This window comes from Megalopta genalis, chromosome 1 (assembly GCF_051020955.1).
Source record: "Megalopta genalis isolate 19385.01 chromosome 1, iyMegGena1_principal, whole genome shotgun sequence".
Lineage (NCBI taxonomy): Eukaryota > Metazoa > Arthropoda > Insecta > Hymenoptera > Halictidae > Megalopta > Megalopta genalis.
Genome location: NC_135013.1, coordinates 1025205 through 1048968, shown reverse-complemented (window position 1 = coordinate 1048968; position 23764 = coordinate 1025205). Strand labels below are relative to the sequence as shown.

Here is a 23764-nt window from a genome sequence, read left to right as displayed (position 1 = left end):
AAGGTAGATAATTTGAAGCATTTATGCAGTACAATCGTAGGCATTGTCGGTTGCAGTCGTAGTGTTACAGTGACAGTGACTATGTAATTTTTACCAAAAAATAAATGAAGTGCGACACGTGCTACAGTTTTGTAATCATACGAATGTTTGAAGTCAATTTTCCAAAAAAATGAACTCGAAGTCGTCTTTCAGCAAAGTGATACGGAATCTCTTCCATAAACTTTTAAGGTAATAAATATAATCTATCGATAACATAGAGAAAGCAAAATACTCCATGTATTTCATAATCTTGTGTCACTGTAATTATCAGCTGTTCGAAAAATCTAATGGGTTACAAAATTTTATCAATTTTTAAATATAATACTCGAACATCTATTACATACTTAAAATAGATTCACTGATAATATAGTAAACCTTTAAATTAAATTTTGATAAGGTATATCCGGTAGACATATGTATACATACACATATGTCGACCTTTCTCGAAGACTCATTCTAAAAAATTGTATAGAATAAAGGATAAAGAGATAAGAAAGATAAAGCTCGTGCAACTTTGATTTACTATACAGACCAAAATAAAAAATCCTTTTAATATTTCTTGTGTTTTCTACTTTTAAGTAATACGTATTTTTTCTTTTTTGTAGTAATTTAATTGTGCCAAGAATTTTTCGATTGAAGTTTTAGACGTACGAATGTAACGGGTGGTAGGTTCCAGTTATCGATGAGATAACTATTGAGTAATTATTCTAACGGTTACAACCAGAGAAATAGATATTTTTATGGTATCGGTATATAATGTTGTTTGCCAAACCCGATGAGATTATCCTACTTGATCCTACTGCCTAGTGCCCGTAGTATAGTGTCTACGGATTACGGAATGTACATATCTAAAGCCGACTTGGCTTGGGGATGGTAAAGGTTCGGCCGTGTTCGTGTTCACAGCCGAACTCGTCCGAAAGCTGCATTCCGCTGGCTACCTTCACCATGGGTGTTTTCACCTCTCCGTCGGTTTCTCGTGAAAAGTCTGTTAGTCTTTCGCGTTCATTTCTAAAGACGAATAAAGCGATCGTGGAGATGTCTTGAAACATTGCGCAGAATACGTTCGTCCCGTAATTGTACGTTTCGATGGTGAATCATTCGTGTGTACCTCATATCGCGATCCACTGTGTCGCACATGTGAGAATCTGAATTTTGACGGATTCGATTTAATGCAATGGCGACATCGTCGCTACTTTCAATTATGTTGTCCACATTGTGTGCGGCCGCTGCTCGCTATTGTGCTCCGAGAGACTCGTGTTACGATACGCCGTCAGTGTGAAACTATCGACCATCGGAAAGAGGAAAAAAATGATCTTCCGGTGTAAGAGAATTTACATCGTTCGAGAATATTGTAACGCACCGGTCCCTGAAACGAGTTTAAATCGAGCGGGCAACATTATCTACGTAAAAGTGCTTTTTGCATGGATCGTTTTCAGTGTTCTCGCCAAATTTTTACGCGACGTGCTTGTTCGGTTCATTATGATTCGATCGATAGTCATTACCCTTTTATCTCTCGTGCGCATAAGAAAATACTAATCCGAATTGTTGGCTCCGAGAGATTCGTGTCCGTATTTTATCTCGTGTCTGTTCAACGTAACATCTCACCTATAACACTTAGGCAACTGTTTTACGCTTTTCGAATTTACTTCGGGGAAGACGCACCCACGCTGTTCGTTTGGATCTCGACAGAAAAATAGGGTATGCTCGCATGTATCTACGTACGCATAAATGAATCTTGCAGAAATGATTCAAACACGTCATTCCAGCGGAAGTGTTTAAATTAACATCTATATCAATTCAAGCGATTTGTCATTTACCTTAACAAAGTACAAGCTATCATAGAGGTACAAGCCGGACTGAAACAATATGTAATTTGATATACGTACTCACGGTTCCGATTTCCTCGCGAAATATATTTCAAACGAATAGAGTTTCTTCGTAACTGTTGCATTTATTATTGTTATTTTGATCGTAAAAGTTGGTTGCTTCCATGAAAATTCATTGGTACACGGGAAACGGGGGGACAAGTATGTTGATACATATACATGATTTTTGTCTAATATTATTGTAAATGGTTCTAGTAGATAATGACAAATGTTGCTACATAGGGATCAGATTTATACGGTGTTCCTAACCTGACATCACAAAAAGGGTCATATTATGACGTCAAGCTGGGATCAGCGCGAACTCGTCGAAAATGCGTACACCGATTGAGCATACCTCTGTTTTTATGAGATACACCGATAGGCGATGGAAAGTGTTACTGTTGCAAGAAAGCGACCATCCCAATAAATGCTCGCGTTTATTTTACGTGTATTAATTTCAAGTGTTTGACATTTATTATACCAGATGCCCACGGAAGAGTTGCAAGTTTCTTAGGAAGAAAGGAAGAAGTTACGGAGCTCCGAGAAGAGAAATAAGAATTTTATGAATAATCGTCGCATTTTAAAAAGACATTTCCACGATTAACGATAGTGACACTTAATTGAAAACGTTTTAGAAGTCAAAGGACATTTCGAGTGTTCATTACATATTCGCGCTGCGACTAATATAAACGGACTTCCTGGAGTGCGCGAACAATGTAGAACTGTATAAAAAATATCGAGACATGTGCGTTTCGAAAATCTTGCATTGTTGCTACTATATCCCAATATCCATGCAACAGGATCAAACGTGTGAAAACGTTGGAAAAACGTTCGAGAAATAGAATCTCTAGATTTCATGACACAGTGACAGCTAATTTTTACAGTGGAGCTTGAAGCAAGATTTCAAAAATCATGGGTAATTGTTTCAGCAGCCCAACAGATACCGAAAAAGAGAAGCCTGATAGAATAGGCAATCCTAACATAGAGGCAGTCGCGTCTCAAGCTAGTCCAGTGCCAACACCACCTCCAGATCCTATTAGGCCTATGCCACAAATTCCAGACGCGGATGTGCCAACTGCAAAAATTTTTGTTGCTTTGTATGACTATGATGCACGCACTGATGAAGATTTAAGCTTTAGAAAAGGTGAACATCTAGAGATTCTAAATGATACTCAAGGAGACTGGTGGTTAGCTAGGAGTAAAAGGACTCGACAAGAAGGCTATATTCCTAGCAATTATGTTGCAAAATTAAAGTCAATTGAAGCAGAACCGTAAGATCTATAAACAACTGTTTTTTCTCCCCCCCCCCCCCCGCCCCCTTTGAAATACTTATTTTGAATATAGAATGTTGTACACGTTACAGAAAAATATAATATTTTACAGAAATATTATAATCTTATACAATATAATATTTCATGAAAATATTATATGTTAGTTGCAGTAAATGGAAGCAATAATACAAGATTGATACAGTGATATGGTTGCATTAAGAATGAAAGTCACATATGAGTTTACAGTTACATATTCAAATCATATATGTTCCATGCCACCTTATAGGCTGTATGCCATCAGAGTATTATTAGTAATCAAATCTCATTATTAAACATCTCTAACAAACTGTTTTCCTTTAGAGTGTTCTCCTTAGCAAACATTTCCTTTGTTACATTTTCACCTAATGAATTTTCTCTCTGCAGTCAGGTAGTCAATGTGACCTTGCTTTCACTAACAGTGGCTGCATTAAGTCTTAAGTTTTATTAACTCAAGTTGAGCACCTCTGGCTATCAATCAGTTTAGATAAGCAATGTTTCCTTCTACTTCTTCCTGTGTAACTGTAAATAAAAGTTTGTAATTTCTTTTTTTTATGACTTATAGTAAAATTCTTGTCTTTAATATCTAGACACAATTAATTATTTCTATGTGTGCAACAAGTTATAAAATTGTTTAAATTATGAATTTCCGTAAAAGAAGAACTTATTTCTATGTAATCCCCACTATTGTCCGATAATTAAATTTCAGTTTGTTTATTTATATTATTATTTTTTAGATGGTACTTTAGAAAGATCAAACGAATTGAGGCTGAGAAAAAGTTACTGCTACCTGAGAATGATCATGGTGCATTTTTAATTAGAGATTCTGAAAGTCGACACAATGATTATTCTCTTTCAGGTAAACTAGCTAAGTTCAAAATATGTTCCTTGAATGTATAAATTCTATTTTTTTTTTAATGAATGTAAAAGTTGGCTAATATTTCGGAGAGTTTATTGATCTTATTTTAATATATTCCTAGTACGTGATGGTGACACTGTTAAACACTATCGCATTAGACAATTGGATGAAGGTGGTTTCTTCATTGCCAGGAGAACTACATTCAGAAATCTTCAAGATCTTGTTGAACATTACAGTAAAGATGCTGATGGACTTTGTGTAAATCTCTGCAAACCGTGTGTACAGGTAAGACAGACTTTCTAATTGAATTAATATTTTTAATGATCCTATATCATATAAATGGAGTTTAGACAGCTTGCTGCATGTATGAAAATGGTTTTTAATAATATATCACTATTATACTAAGAAATATGATGTACTGCTTAATTATTATTCAATATTTAAAAAAAAAAAATAACTACATTGTTCAACACATAAACATTTTTTATAGTAAATGTGTCTATAAATTCTTGTTTTTCCCATATGTCGTTTACAGATATATTAATTTTCAATAAAATAAAAATGTTTAATATTAAAAGTTAATTGGATAGCATTTTATTTTATAATATTGATATTTTTGTTTTAAAACTACCTGTGGAGGGAAGTTAGAAGTTCAGAAAAAAAGCTTATTAATATTTGTTGAACAGTGTTGTCAAGGGATTTCTTTACTTTTTTTGATAAAATTATATTAATTTATTTAGACTTTTTATTCTGATATATAATAGTTTCGCAGAAATCCCTTGATGTTGAATGTAAGCTGAATATAATAAGATGCTAAAAGTGAAAGTAAGAACATGAGTGCATGATACTATTGATTTTTATATTGTACACAAGCATACAATATGGTTCATTTTGTACATAAAATAAATGAGATAATATAAATATTTATACCTAACTCTTTAAGTTACACTTAAACATGTATGTATACGTGCAGTTATGTATATATTACGTATACATACGTGTATTACGTACTTATAGCACTGTCTAAACTCCAGTTGGACTTTGCTCAAGAGAAATCACAGTCTAACTAATATAATAATGATCAATATAGCGTTGAAAAAATTATGTGAAAAAATATTTGAGAGCAATTTGTGTTGGACAAAGTCATAGCTTAGGATGTACGATGGATACTTTAGTTACTATATACAATATTATTACATATAAGGAAGAATAATAACTTATTAAATTTTTAATTGGCTTTTAAAGGGAACGTATATTGACCAAAATCATAAGCAGTCTATTTATTACTGCAATTTATTTTTGTAAAATATTAAGGTGTGAAAGCAGCTTTTAGTTTGATAAATAATCTTGCAAAGTTTGATAAATAATCTTGCAAAGTTTGATCTCTGAATAGACTTTGTTTGTTTCTCTGTTATTGCTTACCCTACCTCCCGCTGGATTTTCTTGGTAAATTGAATGTCCCAATATGACATAACATGTTAATTTTCATTTCAACGTAAACGCTTATCCATTATGTCTTTGACCTGTACATTCAGCACAAGCCCGTCCTTTATGGATACATGTTTCAAAGACATTAGATCGTCATTTTTCATTTAGAATAATTCACTTGTTTTATAATCTTAATCTTGCTGAACTTCATAGCTATTTCTTAGAAGGAATGAGATTGAAAGCACACATCTAAGAATGAACAAAATCTATGTACATGTGACTGTATACGCGTCTTTGATGTACATTAATCAAAATTAGTTTACAACAGTGCACAATGATATATAAATTTTTAACGTGGAATATAATGGACAATGTGCTGTCATTTGTGTGCTTAAAATCTGTTTGATATATAGGATGTTTCAAACACATATTCACAACTCATGTCAAATCATCTACAATGTCTTTCATTAAGGAATGCACCAAGGAACAAAGATCCAAAATGGAAAGCAAAAATGCTATTATATTATATTACATTATATATAGTAAATAATATATTTTGTACAGATACATGAAACATCCTTTATACAAAATCTAAATTCATAGATCGGTTTTTAAACGTGTGTGTTTTAGAATTCTTTCTTGTGTCTGTACACTCATTGAAGAATTTTAAAACAAAAATTTTTCTTCTCATCCAATAATCTTTATATATTTTCTGAAAGATTTTTATCAAGCCATTGCACAAAAATGTTCATAATACAAATAAGGAAGCATTTTTTGTCTGTCAAATTCTATTTTCTAATGCTCCCAATGACTGAGGTTTTTCTTAAATTTTTACAAATTTTTACCTTTCCCTGTCTCACAAACTCTTTCTACTTTTCTAAAATATTGTGACTTTAAGGCATTGAGAGCATTTTATGTTGCCAAGGTAGTTGATGTACGGTGCTATATTCTTCTGAATAATATATATATATATATATATATATATATATATATATATATATATATACAACACAGTGGAAGCAATCGTTAGTATACGAATTTATGTCTTGTATTGCATATAAGTGTTCAATTACTAAGTTCCTGGAATTATATGTAATGACTTTACATTCTTGTCTATGAAAACATAAGTATTAGCGACTTTCTAAAAGTATTGTTATACATGAAAATAAAGCTCCATTTACCACACAATTCTGAAACTACACTCCATACATGTTAGTTACCACATGTTACTAAAACTTCTTTCTTTCTACAAGGACCATGTGAATGTCAGAAGGCATGAAATTAAATAATTTAACACTCGCTTTTGATCACTTGCATCCTGCCATATAGTCACTGGTTTAGTTTAGTTTCTTCTTTATTATTATAATCACTAGACTAGATATTTTAATTTTGCAAATTGTCTACTTGCTGTTTCTTAATTTTACAATGAGTGCCTCACGAACTTAACAAGCAGTTATGCAGCTAATCAACATCCTTTAAGGGGCTTCTTCTTAGGTTTGTATTAAAAAAAAATTGAAGCGTATGCTCAAACTTTTTCAAGGACCATTAGAAATTTCGTTATACACACTTAACTTTTACATCTTGTTCATTAGTGTGCAAATTGTAAACAAGCATTTGTTATATATAGTAATACCATTTCATTAAGAAGATTTTTCGAATTCAGCAACCATTGACTGGCCTGTACTTGATTTTGTTGATAGGTTGAGAAACCTGTTACCGAGGGTCTGAGCCATCGTACACGGGATCAATGGGAGATCGATCGCTCGTCTCTGAAATTCGTGAGGAAATTGGGACAAGGTCAATTCGGAGAAGTATGGGAAGGATCATGGAACAATACCACTGCGGTAGCAATCAAAACGCTCAAGCCTGGAACTATGGATCCTAAAGACTTTTTAGCAGAAGCACAAATCATGAAGAAACTTCGACACGCAAAATTAATTCAGCTCTATGCTGTGTGTACTTTGGAAGAACCTATTTATATTATCACTGAATTGATGAGGAATGGCAGTTTACTAGAATTTTTGCAAGGTAACATTCAATGATACTACGTGTATAATTATCGCGTAGAATTCAATTATTCACTATTATATTTGTCTGCATTTAGGAAAGGGCAAAACATTGAATTTGCAACGACTGATCGATATGGCTGCGCAAATTGCAGCGGGTATGGCATATCTCGAATCGCAGAATTACATTCACAGAGATTTAGCTGCACGTAACGTTTTGGTAGCAGAATTGAATGTCGTGAAGATTGCGGACTTCGGTTTAGCTAGGTTGATCAAAGAAGATGAGTATGAAGCTCGCGTTGGAGCCCGCTTCCCTATTAAATGGACTGCACCCGAAGCTGCAAATTATAGTAAATTCAGTATTAAGTCTGATGTGTGGTCGTTCGGTATTCTTCTTACTGAATTGGTCACCTACGGCAGAATACCATACCCGGGTAATTAAGTTTTTATTTTTATTGTAATATATGATTTTTTTCTGAACATTGCGAAAACTAAAATGTTTGATATTGATGCTCTGCAGGTATGACAAATGCTGAAGTACTTCATCAGGTAGAACATGGTTACAGGATGCCATGTCCGCCTGGCTGTCCAACTGCATTATACGATATCATGTTAGAATGTTGGAATAAAGACCCAATGAAGAGGCCAACTTTCGAAACGCTTCAATGGAAGCTCGAAGATTTCTTTACCATGGAAGGTTCTGAGTACAAGGAAGCATCAGCGTATTGAGGCATTAAACTGAAATACTGTCTTTTGTTATAATGTGCTTCGTCATGATACTGACAAGACACGATAGGTATTCTGTATATGTACATGCAACGAGAAGAATGCAGATTATTACAATTAACAATTTATTCGGGACACGGATGTTTGTGATATTTCAGAGAACAGTTTATATTAAACGGTGATCGTCTTTTAACGAAAGACGACAACGTTTATTTTTTTAGCGATTAAACGGATTGCTTTCGTTACGTGTTCTGGCGGCTGCCATGAGATATTAGAGCAAGTTTGTCAATTCACGAATAATTATACAAGAATTAAGATCAATACTTGGTTGACTTTCAAAAAAATTAGCGACAACAGTTTAATTTATTTTAGAATACACTTCTGAACGTGTAAATGCCGGATATTAATATAATAGTCCCTTTAGGCAATATTTGTGGAAGTTAACATTTTTAAAGTAGAAATTTGTTGCCTATATAAACCTTGACGAGAAAATGCAATTGTCAGAAAGAATTACATACATTTGATATACGTACAATACCTTCAATGCACAACCTTCTTGAAACAATGTCTATATTCCTGAAGGTTCACTAAAATTTGAATTACAAATTTATTATAACGCGGATAGCTATATATCTTTTCATTGATCATTTCTTCTGCGGCCTCATTCCCTTTTCTACTATTCGAAACTAATTTACTGATTTTTAAGACATAAAAACGTCAACAACTATATTGACTACAAATTTAACGTTTGAATTCGACAAGCAATTTAATCCGTTGCAGTATAACGTGTCCAAGACAAATCTTTTTATTTTCCGAATACGTTAACTCTGAAACAAGTTTCGGACAAATACATGCTAAATAGAAGCAATGCATCTAATCGAAAAGTTCATAATTGTTCATAGTAAAAGTAGTAAATGTGTAAGATAACGTAAGAAATTAACGAGGGTATTAATGTTAATGTTGCTAGAAGCATGTACACTGAGAATGCCTCGATTTTTTATTTCATCGTATGTAATATGTTTTAATTTTAGCAGTACCGAATTAGTTCTATTATTGATTTTGCACTAGACCATGTCCTCTTATCGAATCAATTTTTTTATTTTCGAATTCTTAAATTCTCATTTTTATATATTTGTCTATTAGACTTGTATCGCTATCATTAACTTATTAGTTCAATAATTCTTGTGTTTTATTAATATTCTATATTTTAAAGAATATTATTTTACAGCTGAACAATAAAAAAATTATGCAATAATTTCCTTTATTTACGTATGCTTTTAGAATAAACATGTTATACATGCTTTACCTTATTTGCATTTTTTTTATAGTGATTTGTACAATGTGTTTAATATTTATTTACATATATTCTATTGCAAACATTTTCATTCTTATATTCTTATACTTATGCTATGTATTCCATTATATGTAAAAATCGAAGTTTAACTCATTTATGAAAGTCATCAAAAATTCGTAAAGTACGTATCTAGGATTTGGTGTTGTTTGTTTTGCTTCTTACTTCTTACACAAGTGCATATGCTTCATTGACATAAAAAAATGTCTTGTCGGAGACCACGAGAAATTAAAGATATTATACAACGATGTGAAGAGCATCATTTAAACATCTATACTGCCGAAAACATAAGCAGAGCGAATTGTGTGTTTACAGTGTTTGGAAACAGGTGATTTAAATGCATTGTTTCTTTGGAAAAGTTCTTCGATTTATTACATGTGTCGTGTCATCGTAACAGGAAAGAGAGAAGATTTCATGACATATGTAAAAATTAAACGGAGAACAGTATTTTCGTTCAGATCGAGTATTCATGGATCATTGATTACTCTTTTTGTGGTCATCTGATAATTGAAAGTATTTTGTCATGTTATATATTATTTTGGAAAATCGTACTATATCTAGCAAATAATAATGAAACGAATGTTAGAAACGATTTCAGAAATCATTTACGTAGGGTATGTGAAGCGATTTTGTACAAAAATAAATTTTTATATAAGCATATATATTTATATTCTGTACAGTTTTATTTGGACATAACTAAACTCTCTTTTTATATATGTATAGGTTTCATCGATGCATATAATGTTTACGCGATTTTTATACGACGGGCTCAATAATTTGTTTATTGACATTTTTCTTCTTAATTGAACGAAATAGGAAGCAGAGGACATAGTGATGGCATAACGTATTAACTAGGCGAAATATCATGATCCTCTGTGCAAGAAAATTGTTGAACGAAAAAGAAAAGGAAAAAAAATTGTAATGTCAATGAAATAGTATTGTCATTGAAACTGTTCGTAAATAAGCGCTCCATGTAACAATTATTATATACAACTTTATAATTTTATATGTATGCATACATATACACAATATGCATAAATATTAGATATTGTGTAATTACCTATACATACATATACGTACGCATAAACATGTATATATGAATATGTATACGTTTATATGTATACATGTACATATATCGTATATTCAGAGATATTACAGAAAGTAATTTTAACTTTCTTCTTTGTAATTTTTTACATTCCTCGCCGTTCTTCCTTACTTCCTAATCTATTTTGTACTGCGTATCTTCTTCTACGAATTAAATTATATTTTTTAACCATCTATTACAGACTGAATTTCATAGAATTCGTTTATTTTAATTATACCTTTTTTTTCTTATTTTCGATGCTCATTAACAATTATGTGCTGCATTTAATGTTTGTTGTAAATATCTATCTTACGAAATATATTCAACGTATGTATAAAATCCGAATGACATATTTTGCTTTAATAAACTGTTAGAATCGTATAAACTGTTACCCCGACACAACAATATTATTCCCTTGCTGTTGCAAGGTGTAAATAAACCATTTTTTGTAGCATTCTGTTCTATTCTTTATCAACGCGAGAAAGGAATGCGAACGTTCTTTTATCCGCGTTACTTGCGAGCGATCCGCTATGCCTGTAACAATCGGGAACGTCATCGATGACTTTTATTCAAATTCACAGTAAACAGATACCAATCTTAGCGGTCTTAAAACGAACCAATGAGAGATCGGTCACGTGAACAATCGCGCCGCCATTGGTCGTGCTTCACCGCGATTGGCCTCGGTCGTTGGTCGTCGGGCTTGGAGTCGTCGCGGTTGGCAACTGTTTTGATGTTTCCAAAAAAGTCACTAGAGAAAGTCACCGAACGGTCAGTCACGGCCGCGGCAGGTGTCTCGTACGTACAGGTGTTCAGTCAGCTAGCGGCGCGTACTCGCGTGTCCGGTGCGTGCGTTGCACTTTCAACGAGCTATATATTTCCATTGAACGGGGTCCTGCGAGTAAAAAGAAACGCGCGTGTGTTGTTTCATTCGAAATTCGTGACAATGTCTCTGTCGCGGTGTGAAGTGGCCGAGTCAAAATATCGGGAAAGGTGATCGCGGCTAAATAACAGAGATTTTCACACGAATGATCAACGGCAGACGTCGCAGGATATGTTGTAGCTGGATATTATGCTAATCACGTTACGGTCAGAATGCGGGAGGAAGAACTCGAGATATCGCTCAAGGTGATCAAAAAAATCCGTTTTTCATCCTTCTCTCGATATTCTTCCGACGGGAACCGCCGCGATTACTGCCTCTCCGACGCCCGTGCGAAACGCAAGACTTTTTAATTGGCGCGCCTCGAATGGTATCGAAACACGTACATATCAACGTTTCCTCGGATAAGGAGAAAGTGCATTGTTTACACGCGCTGCAAGCATTCTTTCCCCGATCGACGTTTATCATTCCAGAAACCGAAGAGAAAAGCTGAAAATTATAATTGAGAGCGTCGATTGTTTCGCGGATACACGGATACGATATTTCGCCGAGATTTCAAATCAAATTTCGGAAATGCGTATGCGCAGTGACAGATCTGTACGTATTCCCATGTAGTGTACACAACTAAAGCCGGCTGACGGGCCGAGATATGCTGTAGGTTAGGAACACGAAACTCTTAACTTTTCTATCTTTCTCCTGTTTCCACATTATGGAAACGAATAATAACAATTTGTGTAACGTAATACTCACTAGAAGGATACATAGAAATACCATACACTGGGTAACTAATCGTAATTGCTTGTAAATTGTAACATAAAAAGGTGGGGGAAAAAGAGTGGGACATTTAAAACGCGAATACCGGTTAATGTCGCAAATGTGGATTAATGCCGTTGTTGAATTGTGTCCATTAGAAGGAGAAAATTCTGTGTCGGAAAGCATCTTGTTTTCATTGATAATCCCCGAGGACCGTAATTATATCGGTCAACCTCTTATTGTGAAAATTGTGCGATACTGCATAGTCCTGCTTCGATGATCGCGGTTTATCTTTCAATTGCTATAACGGTACCCGCTCATATTTTCATAGGGTGTGTTCACGTAAAACCACGCATTACTTTAACTGTTCTTATTGTCCATGACTGAAACGAGTAGTTTGCGCGCGCGTACGTCTTTACAGCTTATTTCATCGCCTAGAGATACTACGAAACGTAATTTGTTATCTCGTATCGAGCACCGATCGTCGAGAATGAAATTTTTTAAAAATATTAACCCTTAACGGTCCAATGCCGCCATACACGCGGCAGAAATCAATAAAACCGTGAAATTTGGCAGGAAACATTGGAAGAATAGGCACGATTGTTTCGATGAAAATATAGTTTTATTAAATTAATAAAAGTTTTAATTAAACAAAGTTTTATTTAAAAAATGAATATCTCTTCTCTGTATTTAATACAAAAATTTTTAGTAAAATATTTCTCTTTGTCTGTAAAATAGTCTGGACTTGGCAGTGTGTAATAAATAGTTTTAATAAATAGTATAGAAATAAATAGTTTTGGTCCACTAAGGATTAAACGCTGTATTCGATTTCCCATCGGAATATCGAGGGATTACGAAAGATCGGAAAATCGTTTGATCTGTTAACAGTTCCACGTCCATCGGTACTTGTACCGCTACAATACACATATTTGGTACCGTTATTGTTGAAACTGTTTTATAACGTGATAACTTTATTGTTCGTTATGTTTTTTTCCATTCTGCACAGCGTGGAGTCTTCTCCCTACCGAATACGACGATTCACGGTGATGCTTTTACCGATCGAGGAGGAAAAGATTACGCTTGAAAATTCTTTGCGTTTCGAGGTCAATCATTAAATACCGAACCGAATCAACGAATTTCACGAATTCGTTTGGGTTATGTTACCCGGTTGAATCGTGCGCCGGGCACGTGTAACTGGAAGCCGTTAATTAACAAAATATACAGGCTGTCCCAAAAATGTCTTGCAAACCGGAAACGAGAAGTTCCTGGGATCATTCGAAGTAACTTTTTCCTTAGCGAAAATGCAACCCGCGGCTTCGTTTACGAATTATTAACGAAAAACACTGACCAATGAGAAGCGAGCTCGCCAAGCGCTTGGCGGCCGAGCCAATGAGCGCACGAAGCCCAATGCCACTCATTGGCTCGGCCGCCTTGTGCCAGCATATCTCGCCTCTCATCGGTCACTCTTTTTCGTTGATAACTCGTAAACAAAGCCGTGCATTGCATTTTTGCTAAGGACAAACTTACTTCAAATTACGTCAAGATCCTCCCATTCTCGGATCGCGAGACATTTTTCGGACACCCTGTGCATGTACGTATGTACATCCGAACGCGTGCACGTGTCGTAAACCGTAATGCAAGGTTATCGATTGCTCGATTAATCGATTGTTCCGGCGATCAAGTCGTACCAACGTTGGACACTGTCGTTAAAATGCGATCGATACGCAGTTGGGAAGGAGGACTATTTTACGATCGAATTCGATTACGACTGAATATGTCCTGGCATTTTCAATGTTCCCACCGAACCCCAGGAATTCCGGCCGTGGCTTCGACGGCCTTCGCCGCGGTCGCCGTTATTCAAAAGCAGAAAAAGTGTTCACCGAAAAGAACCAATTTATGGTAGTTATTAGAGGTTAAATCGATATTCTACCGAACTGTCACGGGATGACGTCGGAGGAATGCCTGGCGCGTTGATGAATAGGCTACTGAATATGCATGCAAATTGAGATTCTTCTAATCTATTTTTTACAAAACGGCGAACGACCGTACATTTATCCGTTTTATTAATAGCTTCGAAATGCTATAAATATAAACATATATCATAACTATTCGTCGGCTCAGTTTTGTACGGTGTTCTAACCTGTATAGTTAGCCGATGAAATTCGTGAGGATGGGGGTGTGCAAGGGTGTTCGAAAAATTCGCACGATTAATATACAGAGGTTTAATTGGTGGCTGCTCGTTTCCAATAACTATCGCCGTTGAAAATAGTAATTAACCGGCCGCGGAGCGAAGCATAATTAAGATCGAAGCATCGCTCTCGATGATACGATATCTCGGATATCCATCGGAACTATCGATGTTTGACTACCAACTTTTAAACATTAATTCCTGATAGGCCGGAAAGATTTCCGAGCATTTTTCATCCAAGCTGTTTCACTGAAACATTAAAGTTACCTATCGTTCGTACGCAGAATGCGACCATAAGAGGTTAAGAGCCACCGTAACTTCGCGGACGCGCTGTCGTTAACGCTACTTTCAAAATTCAAAAAAAAGTTTCCAACCGCTTCGCTGAATATTTTCAACGGTACGAATGATCGAGGACGAATTCGATTAATTTCGACAACGTTAGCTCCGAGAAACGGTACCTACAATTTGGCCATCGGCCGCGCGTGCTCGCGAGAATATTTTCTGCGGACTGTCTCCGTTTATGATAGCTATAAAAAGTCCAAGAATGTTTGCACACGTTCACGCGCGAATCGGGTTCCCGGCTTCGTATAATACTTGTTCCATTAAAGCGTAGGGATCTATGGCGCGTTAGAGATCGATAAAAATGCTCGTTGTCCGCGTGTACGTATGAATTACGGCGAGCATATGGCCGATAGCCGGCAGCGAATAATGAGGGTTTTTTCACGGATAACGGACCGATTCAATTCGAATTGGAATCGTCAAGGGCACTCGCGGTGTGTCGCGGTTTCTTCGCGCGCGATATTTCAAGTGGAATCTTGTACATACGCTTACTGACAAAAGTTAAGAAACAACGTAATCGTTCGATACATTTCGGTATATTCTCTATCTTCTAAGATACATAGGTTGGAACTAAAAATAGCATAACGAGATAGCATCCCGTACATCGATGTTCGATGAGTTTTTTCTCAAACATACTTGTACAAAAGCCATAATTAAATTGAATCGAAGAGATAAGACAAAAGCTGCGCGACATAAGTTAAGAAACATACATCGCTTAAGTTATATAATCGCTTTTAATAAAAACAGCGATGCGTCGATATATGTAGTTTTCATAACAGTTTAATAAGATGTTGGATAACCCTTGGATTCGAGAACTGCATTGCATCCGCGTGGTATACAGGGTGTCCAAAAAAAATCTCGTAATCCGGAAATGGCGGGTTCCTCGGATCATTTGAAGCAACTTCTTCCTTTACAAAAATTTTCTCCGAGGCACCGTGAACGAGTTATCAACGAAAAGCAGTGACCAATAAGAATCGAGTACGGCTGACGCGAGGCGGCTCAGCCAACCAGCGCACGAAGCCCAGTTCCGCTTATTGGCTCGGTCGCCTCGCGCCAGCCGAGCTCGCCTCTCATTGGTAACTGTTTTTCGTTAATAACTCGTTAATGATGCCTCGGAGAAAATTTTTGTAAAGGAAGAAGTTGCTTCAAATGACCCGAGGAACCCGGATTGCGAGACATTTTTGGGACACCCTGTATTTTTGGAAATTTATTTAGAGTAGCTTGACGACACATGCTTCGCGTTTCCAATGGACCACCCGATGTATAAGTCACGACTAGATAACCATATACGACGACTCGTCCAGAAACATGTAAATTTAGGGACAATCGGTGTAAATCCAGAGTGTACGAACGCCTCTTGATTCCGTGACACACGGACGAACCACACACGCGTGCGCGAGGTACACCTGTGGCCGGCTAACGAACGATTCAAGGTGAAGATAAACCTGCCTGTGTGTTTACATGTAGGCCAGACCATAAAAATTACAGTCGGCCACTTTATTCGCGTATAAATCTCTCGTGAGAATATGTACACGTAGATGTTATACAATTTATGAAATTATATCTAAATGTTTGCGAAGCGAGATCGATCGTGTTTCGTTCGAAAGCTCCGTTATCGTCGTTCAGTTGTTATACGATGTGCGGGACAATGATGTTTCCCGAACAGTTTTTTAATACTGCCACGAGAGATAATCGAGTGAGTGTATCGCGAGGCGGTCGATTAAGAAAATGACGGGGCAAAATTGATTCCGACACAGTTGCAGGCAAAACCGGTGGAGAATTTTAAGAGACATTTACCGTGCTGCTTGCCTCCGCTAATTAATCGTCGTCGGACAATTCCCGAAAACAATGGCGACACTGTCTTTCGTTCCCTTGCGCGTAAACGCGTTTCGTCCTTCGACTTTTCGACACCTGCTCCGAAGGACAATTCGTTATGTGTGCACGACCTTGAATGACCTTGCTCGGGGGGACGTTGAACTTGCTCGAAAAGCGACCGCCGCGGGACATAAACAAATCGCGTTTCCCTATTTAACACAGAAATACGCTTGACCTTCGCGCGTTAACTTATCGATTCCCGGCATCGCTCAATTAATTCGCTGTCGTGTGCTCGCTGAATTAATTTGTACAATTCAATTGCCACGAATTTCATGGTATTTTCTCGGACGGTTCTTCGCCGCAGCTGTCGTTTTATTTTCATCAACGTTGCAGCAAAATTGATTGCGAGAATTTCTAACGAACAATAATTCTAGCAACAATGATCGCTTCGTTTTTTTTAGAAAGCGATGCGACGACATCGATCAGCTTACAGCGAATCTCGTTGCGACCATTTGTACTCTAAATAGATCTCCAAAAATTGTATATTATTATCGTTTCATTTGATCCTCTTGAGCCTCGCAGCTTAGGAATGGCCTCCTTAACCTAAAACGTAAATCACTAGACGTTAAATATTGACATAACCTTGACGTCAAACTTGAAACGTTTCTAAAAATCATATAAATACGACACGTAGTCTTGTTCATCTTTTATCTCAACTTGTTCAAGGATCTCGGAACTTTGGTTTCACGCTTCGGTGTATATAATTTTGGTGTACGAGAGTAAAAACGTAAGAGTCTGACCAACTTCCGTGGCCCGGCGACGCGATTTCCCAAGATGGTTTCTTTTTAACGGGGCACATCGTGTACGGTTCTTTGACAGAAGCTCGATTCGGAAGACCGGTTCAGGAGGACGCGGTCCCTTATCGACTTAACCTACTTCTCGTTTTAGGGGCACCACCGTTATCTCGAATTTGGCGGAATTATTTCAAGTACAATGCCTCGGACCACGTCCTCGAGATTTTTTTCTCGCCGATCTGTTACACGCGACGGGAATGTGTCCGCTTCATCGAGCGAAGCGTCGCGTCGCGGGGAACGCGAAAAGTATGCAAATGAGATTTCGATGCTCGCTCGATGCGCGCACGTTTATTAATATATTTTTCATTTCGGTCCCATTCGACCGGCCGCTCGAATACAGTCGGAAGCACGCGAATTCAATTCGCATTTACGGCATATACCACGGCCATCAGATTCATGGGGCGTAATAAAAGGTTTGATCAAATTTAAGGAGCCTCTCGTTACGTACGGAACCCGCGCAAGAACTCTGATAACCTAAAAACAATTTGGCGTTTCGGTCGCGGCTTGGAAATGGACGGTTGATATATGATTTTATGTTTTTTTATTATTATTTTATATTTATTATTATTATATACAGGGTGTCCCAAAAATGTCTCACAATCCGGAAATGGCGGGTTCCTCGGATCATTTGAAGCAACTTCTTCCTTTACAAAAATTTTCTCCGAGGCACCGTTAACGAGTTATTAACGAAAAACAGCGACCAATAAGAATCGAGTACGGCTGACGTGAGGCGGCCCAGCCAACCAGCGCACGAAGCCCAATTCTGCTCATTGGCTCGGTCGCCTCGCGCCAGCTGAGCTCGCCTCTCATTGGTCACTGTTTTTCGTTAATAACTCGTTAACGGTGCCTTGGAGAAAATTTTTGTAAAGGAAAAAGTTGCTTCAAATGACCTGAGGAATCCGTTACTCTCGGATTGCGAGACATTTTTGGGATACCCTGTATATTTATGATATATTGAATAGTAAAATTCTGAACATTCGTATGTCGTTGCATTACAGCGTCAATTGTTTCAAGTAATTCGTAAATTGTAGCTCCAGACTGTTTTAAACAGTTCATAATTTGTAGGTTGGATAATGCGATCTGCGTTTATGGTTTGCCTCGTAAAAAAGTGCATCCTTCGATTGTGAATCTTCAATTAATTGAAAGGAGGAGCTCCGGTATGTACAGAGAAATAAATGAATGAGAACGGGACTGCTGTTTAACCGTCGAACGACGGAGCAGTTTTACAGCTGTACGATAGGCAATATTTATAACAATTCTGTGCTTACAATTTTTCCGAACATATTTTTCAAGATATTTCACGCAGTCTCACGTTAGTCTTTCCGTCGACAGCTATTTATTTCATTTAATTGCCAAAAATTGACTAATTAGGGGACCCGTTTAAATACATCGGGTCACAAACGACCCGGTGAACGCAGGCCGAGGATTAATGGGCAACGAACGCTAGGGCAGTGCTGCTACGAGTAGATAAATAAATACATGAACGATTTAATTATAGGACTTCGTTGTACTACGTCCCGGAAGAGGATAAATCGAGAATTTCCTTTTGCATTCCTGCATAATTACCTTTCGGGGACGTTACGGGAAGCGATCTTTGCACGATTATATAGGGGAAAGTGTAATGAAAATATTCTACCTTTTAATAACGCTGAACTAAGCGGAACTCGGAAGATATTCTTCGTCAATTATGGAAAACTTGTACGGTTCTCTGTACTTTGTCGAACATACTTTTTTTTCGATAAATTATAAACAACGCATCTCAGTCTACGGCGCGTTCGCAGTTTAGGCAAATACTATTTAATTAAAAAAAAAATCTGGAAGATAATATGAAATAGATTATTCAGGAGCATCAACATGAAATACAATTTATAAAACGTTGATCTTTTAATGCTGTTTCTAATCGCAATTATTAACATATCTCGTTAATTCAACAGTTTTCCCTAAAGCGATGAACACGATCAAACGATTTTTTTTTTATCAAGCGAACAGCTAGCGCTTCAGTTGGGACTTACGCGCGCCGCGACCTGTCATTCGACCGTCGTGTCGTATTCGAGCTTAAAGATGCTCGACGCGAACCCTTCGCGGGCTATTAATTAAATTAAACGTATCGCAATAAAGCGGGTAGGCTCCTGTGATATCGGCGCGCGAGAGCGTATTCGTAATTAACCGCTTCCTCCGTTTCTTCCGCTGAAATTACAGCCGGCTCGGTAACTGTACATGAAAAACTGTTAATCAACCTGAAATCACGAAAGCCATTCACACGCGGGTCCGACCATTTTTTCCCCGGTGTGTCGCGGCCATTGTTCGCCTGTTCGGCCGATGAATTAATATGGCCGCCATAAAGACCACGGGAGAAACGTGCTATCGATAATTCCATTCGGACAGGTTCCTCCGACATGTGCGCGAACCGCTCGCAGTGGAATGTCGTCAAATAGACGGCTTTCACCCGGGGATTTTCTTGATTCTTTGCAGCATCCGCAATCCGCGCCCGCTGTAACAACCAACGTTCCGTCGATTTAATCCTCTTTTTGACCGACTCGAGCGGCAGCCGTTCCTCTTAATCAACCTTACCTTTCGCGAGCGCTATCTCGATCTTTGGTAATCTGCTCGAACGAAAAGCAATATCCCGATGGGTCTAGGAAAGGAAGCGGGATGCTTCTGGATTTCTTTTAATCCTATATCGATGATCGTCGACGGTAGAACAGAGGTCCTCGAGAAATTGTTTCAGAGCCTAGGTTAAGTGTAGGTATTAATGCGGTTTCTCATTGAAAGCGAACTTCGACAGAGAAAAAATAAAACTTTTCACGCGAATAAATTCACGACTCGAGCTGTACCTGTTATTCTTTAACTTGAATATTTACTTTTCGCAAAATAGTCGATCTCTGGAAGCACGAGTTTAATTAAAAAGTGTAATGTAAAGAAACCATACGTGCGTATATATTACTAGGGTTATGTATTTATTATTGCGAGCCGAATATGTACATACCGCGGACGTTCTGATTACTTCGTGTCAAGGTGACATAATCCATTATCTTCTAAATGTATACACACACAGCTACGATTCCTAGGATCAAGATATTCTCACTGTAGCACTTTACAAATTAGATATAGGCGCTCTACGATCGAGCGTGTTCGCACCGGCTCGTCGAGGACTGCACTGTATATAGGGTAAGATACGCAGTTCCGTAAAGCATTTCAGTTAATGTCCGCACATAGTAAAAAACTGTACGTCAAATACATACTGTATTAGTAAATAATATTTGAGGCTAATGTACGTCGACTTTTTACCAAAGTTTAACGATTACTTTATCTAAAAATAACGTTAAAATGAATAGATTATTACTAATTACCAAAATACATACAGGGTGTCCCAAAAATGTCTCGCAATCCGGAAACGGCGCGTTCCTCGGATCATTCGAAGCAATTTTTTCCTTTGCTAAAATTTTCTCCGAGGTTTCGTTCACGAGTTATCAACGAAAAACAGTGACCAATAAGAATACGGCTGACGCAAGGCGGCTCAGCCAACCGGCGCACGAAGCCCAGTTCCGCTCATTGACTCGGTCGCCTCGCGCCAGCCGAGCTCGCCTCTCATTGGTCACTGTTTTTCGTTAATAACTCGTTAACGGTGCCTCGGAGAAAATGTTTGTAAAGGAAAAAGTTGCTTCAAATGACCCGAGGAACCCGCCACTTTCAGATTGCAAGATATTTTTGGGACACCCTGTATAAATGCCTTTCGAATGAGCATTCACAGGTGCCGTTACGAGTATATCTCATAAGACTCGACGTTTTCATAAGCTTCCGTCAAAAGTCAATAAATGAATTAAAACCGCGATTACTGTTACTTGCTCGCCATAAAATATCGATATTAAACGTGCAAAACATTATGAGATTCATTTCTAGAAGATTACACGCTATAAAATCTTACTTAACCTAGAATCTAGAGAAACAGAAATATCGTGAGAACGATGCAGACCGAATCGAATCGAATGCCGATTTTATCCGACAGAAAGAGATTTCGTAGCAGGACGTTCGAGTGCTTCTCGAAATTCGGAATTTGCATAATCGGGCTCTGTTAATTACGCACCGGGGGACAGCATGTTCCTGAACGGTGACATCGGTCATCCAGAATGAAGGTCGAGATATCCGTCTCGTGCGGTGCTTATGAATATTATCGCCGCGTGGCCAGGATCGTTTTATCGCCCTCGGCATTATTAATGAAGCAATAACACGGATTCTCGATTCCTGGTTCCGTAGCGCGGTACGCGTCTAATACGATCGACGCCGCGACGCGTAAACGTGTTCGGCGTGTACCCGACTCTGGGTAGTTCCAATAATGCTTCTTAATATTCGCGCAATTAACAAGCTTGTAACACCGGCTCTTGTCGAAAAGGCGACGCCTTCGGCGAACGACGTTTTGCCCGGTTCTTATCCGTTCGCGACCGGCGGCCATATCGAGAACGCGGTTCCCCGCGTTCCAACCCCGCATCTAATCGCGCGATGATGTAATTATTTAATTGACGCCGCGGATTGTATCATTTGCGTTTTATTGGACGTACTCTCCGCCTTGCCGTATTCTCGCGTTTCTACCGCCGTAATTGCTGCCCCGCTCTGCTTATTGCTTTTCTGCAATGTTTTTGCGCCGCTAGAGCGCGTCTTCTTCGTTCTCGCATTCCACGACGGGGCAGTCAAATTTTTTTTTTCCCGCGATACACTTTTTTCCACGCGTTGTGCATATTTCGAGGACGCGTTAACTGTCGGCGGAAATCGGCCGGAATCGACGCGGTTTATTTAATCGGCCGGGAATCGAGGGGTCGAGCGTTACAGCGGCGCGACTCTGCACTCCTCTCGTGTCTCTCTCCCCCCCCCCCCCCCCCTCGAGAGCCTCCTTAGCACGACAATTTATTTTCACGTCCGGAACAAGAGTTTAACCGCTGCGTATAAACGTCTTTCCGAATCGCGTGAACAATGAATTACGCCGAAACGACGGCGTCGATTCGATGATGTACCTAACCTCGCTTTTATTAGTCCGTCGCTTCGACGGGCGATAAGCATCTGGCCTAACTGTCGCCTGTTTCAATGTTTTTCTTTTCTTGCTTCTTTTTCTTTTTTCGTTGCCGGTCAGAACGACTCCGGGTTGCTTTTGTTTCACGGTCACGCAGATCGTAAACACGGTTCGGTGGAAAATTAACAAATAAATGCATGTACGCCATAATGGAAGTCACGCAACGTCCCAGCGAACGCGCTCTCGAAATTTTTACGAGAAATTATACGAGAACCAGTCCGCTCGATTGCTCGACGCCGGATGTTTATGTCCAGCCTAATCTTGCCGCGTTTTCACGCGTTTTTCCTAACGGAAAAAATTTTTGCCGCATGGAGTTCCCGGCGGCTTCCGGCAGAGTTTATCGATCTCCCGATGAAATCGTCTCCTTTTCGTCGCTGTCGGCTTCGTCGGATCGGGAAGAAAGTGGGGCTTCGATCTACTGCATTATAAAAGGAAGAAATAAAGCGTAGAACGTTGCGGTTCTTAACGCATTTTCGCGTCCACAGTTACCTCTGCTCGATGGTCTCATCTCGCTTTCCCTTCTCTACCGGAATTACCCTAAATTATACGTAATAACATTTATTGTCGACCGACGTTATTATACACTTTCGAATATGGAATGCGCCGTCGCTTCGTTTCGCGTCGCGTCGAGTCGCGTCGAGGTTATATTCGCGTCGTGTCGCGTCGTGTCGCGTCGCTACGTTTCGCATCACGACGAGTCGCATCGCTACGTTTCGCGTCGCATCCCGTCGCGTCGCTACGTTTCGCATCGCGTCGCGTCGCGTCGGCTCGATTACGCGACCGAACTGGCTCGATATCGCTGAATTAACAACCGGCATTTAATCACCGCCGAGGAAAGTCTCGCGAGAATATCGCGGCAGCACCTTTTCCTTATTCGTGCATGACCTATGGCTTTTAGAAAGTCCATCTCCGCGATAGTCAACGAGCAACCGTGTACGCCGTGTAACCGTCCATGTCTTCAATTGAATCGAAATTAGCCTCGGTGACGAACGCCGCTGGCCTTCCACCGGCTAGAAATGATCGGGCTGCCGTGAACGATCGTGACAATAATTCTTCCACTTAGCATCGGCTCTCCACGAACTATAAATTATTAATTCTTACGCCGGGAAATCCGGTCCTCTCCGATTAATCGTACGCCGCGAACATTCGCGTGCCGCGACTCTTAAAAGTTTTCACATTGAAAAATGGTTCGCTGAACGTGATCTCTCCGT

The 23764-nt window shown here is 38.5% G+C and overlaps 2 protein-coding genes and 1 long non-coding RNA gene across 13 annotated transcripts in view; 2 read left to right on the top strand and 1 right to left on the bottom strand.

The window, feature by feature from the left end:
* Window positions 1-86: 86 nt before the first annotated feature.
* Src42A (Tyrosine-protein kinase Src42A) lies at window positions 87-10756 on the top strand. 8 transcript variants are annotated; one of them, XM_076528659.1, is made up of 7 exons: window positions 87-228; window positions 2834-3175; window positions 3949-4070; window positions 4192-4355; window positions 7205-7526; window positions 7603-7938; window positions 8025-10756. In XM_076528659.1, exons 1-7 carry the CDS (start codon window positions 170-172, stop codon window positions 8231-8233), a joined length of 1554 nt encoding a protein of 517 aa, XP_076384774.1. In that variant the 5' UTR covers window positions 87-169; the 3' UTR covers window positions 8234-10756. The 8 variants fall into 8 exon arrangements, with proteins under 8 accessions (XP_076384774.1, XP_033332327.1, XP_076384773.1 ...); XM_033476436.2 differs by having other exon boundaries at window positions 7199-7526; XM_076528658.1 differs by having other exon boundaries at window positions 92-228; window positions 2837-3175; window positions 7199-7526.
* A 677-nt stretch (window positions 10757-11433) lies between these two features.
* The window catches only part of Rab23 (RAS oncogene family member Rab23), a 32856-nt gene continuing 20525 nt past the window's right edge, over window positions 11434-23764 (top strand). Inside the window, exon 1 of one of the 2 annotated variants that reach the window (XM_033477270.2) lies at window positions 11434-11790. In XM_033477270.2, coding sequence (XP_033333161.1) covers window positions 11758-11790 — 33 coding nt within the window. In that variant the 5' untranslated portion in view covers window positions 11434-11757. Of the gene's footprint in view, window positions 11791-20520; window positions 20660-23764 lie in introns of those variants that run through there. The other variant, XM_076528727.1, reaches the window with a different exon arrangement.
* LOC117224397 (uncharacterized) lies at window positions 15343-23435 on the bottom strand. Of its 3 annotated transcripts, none has more exons than XR_004491206.2 (5): window positions 23043-23432; window positions 20478-22971; window positions 20063-20222; window positions 17438-19982; window positions 15343-17240 (listed from the first exon to the last, which is right to left on the bottom strand). It is a non-coding gene; the product is annotated as an uncharacterized LOC117224397 (long non-coding RNA). The 3 variants fall into 3 exon arrangements; XR_004491207.2 differs by having other exon boundaries at window positions 19729-19982; window positions 23043-23431; XR_013037220.1 differs by lacking the exon at window positions 15343-17240 and adding an exon at window positions 20326-20373 and having other exon boundaries at window positions 19357-19982; window positions 23043-23435.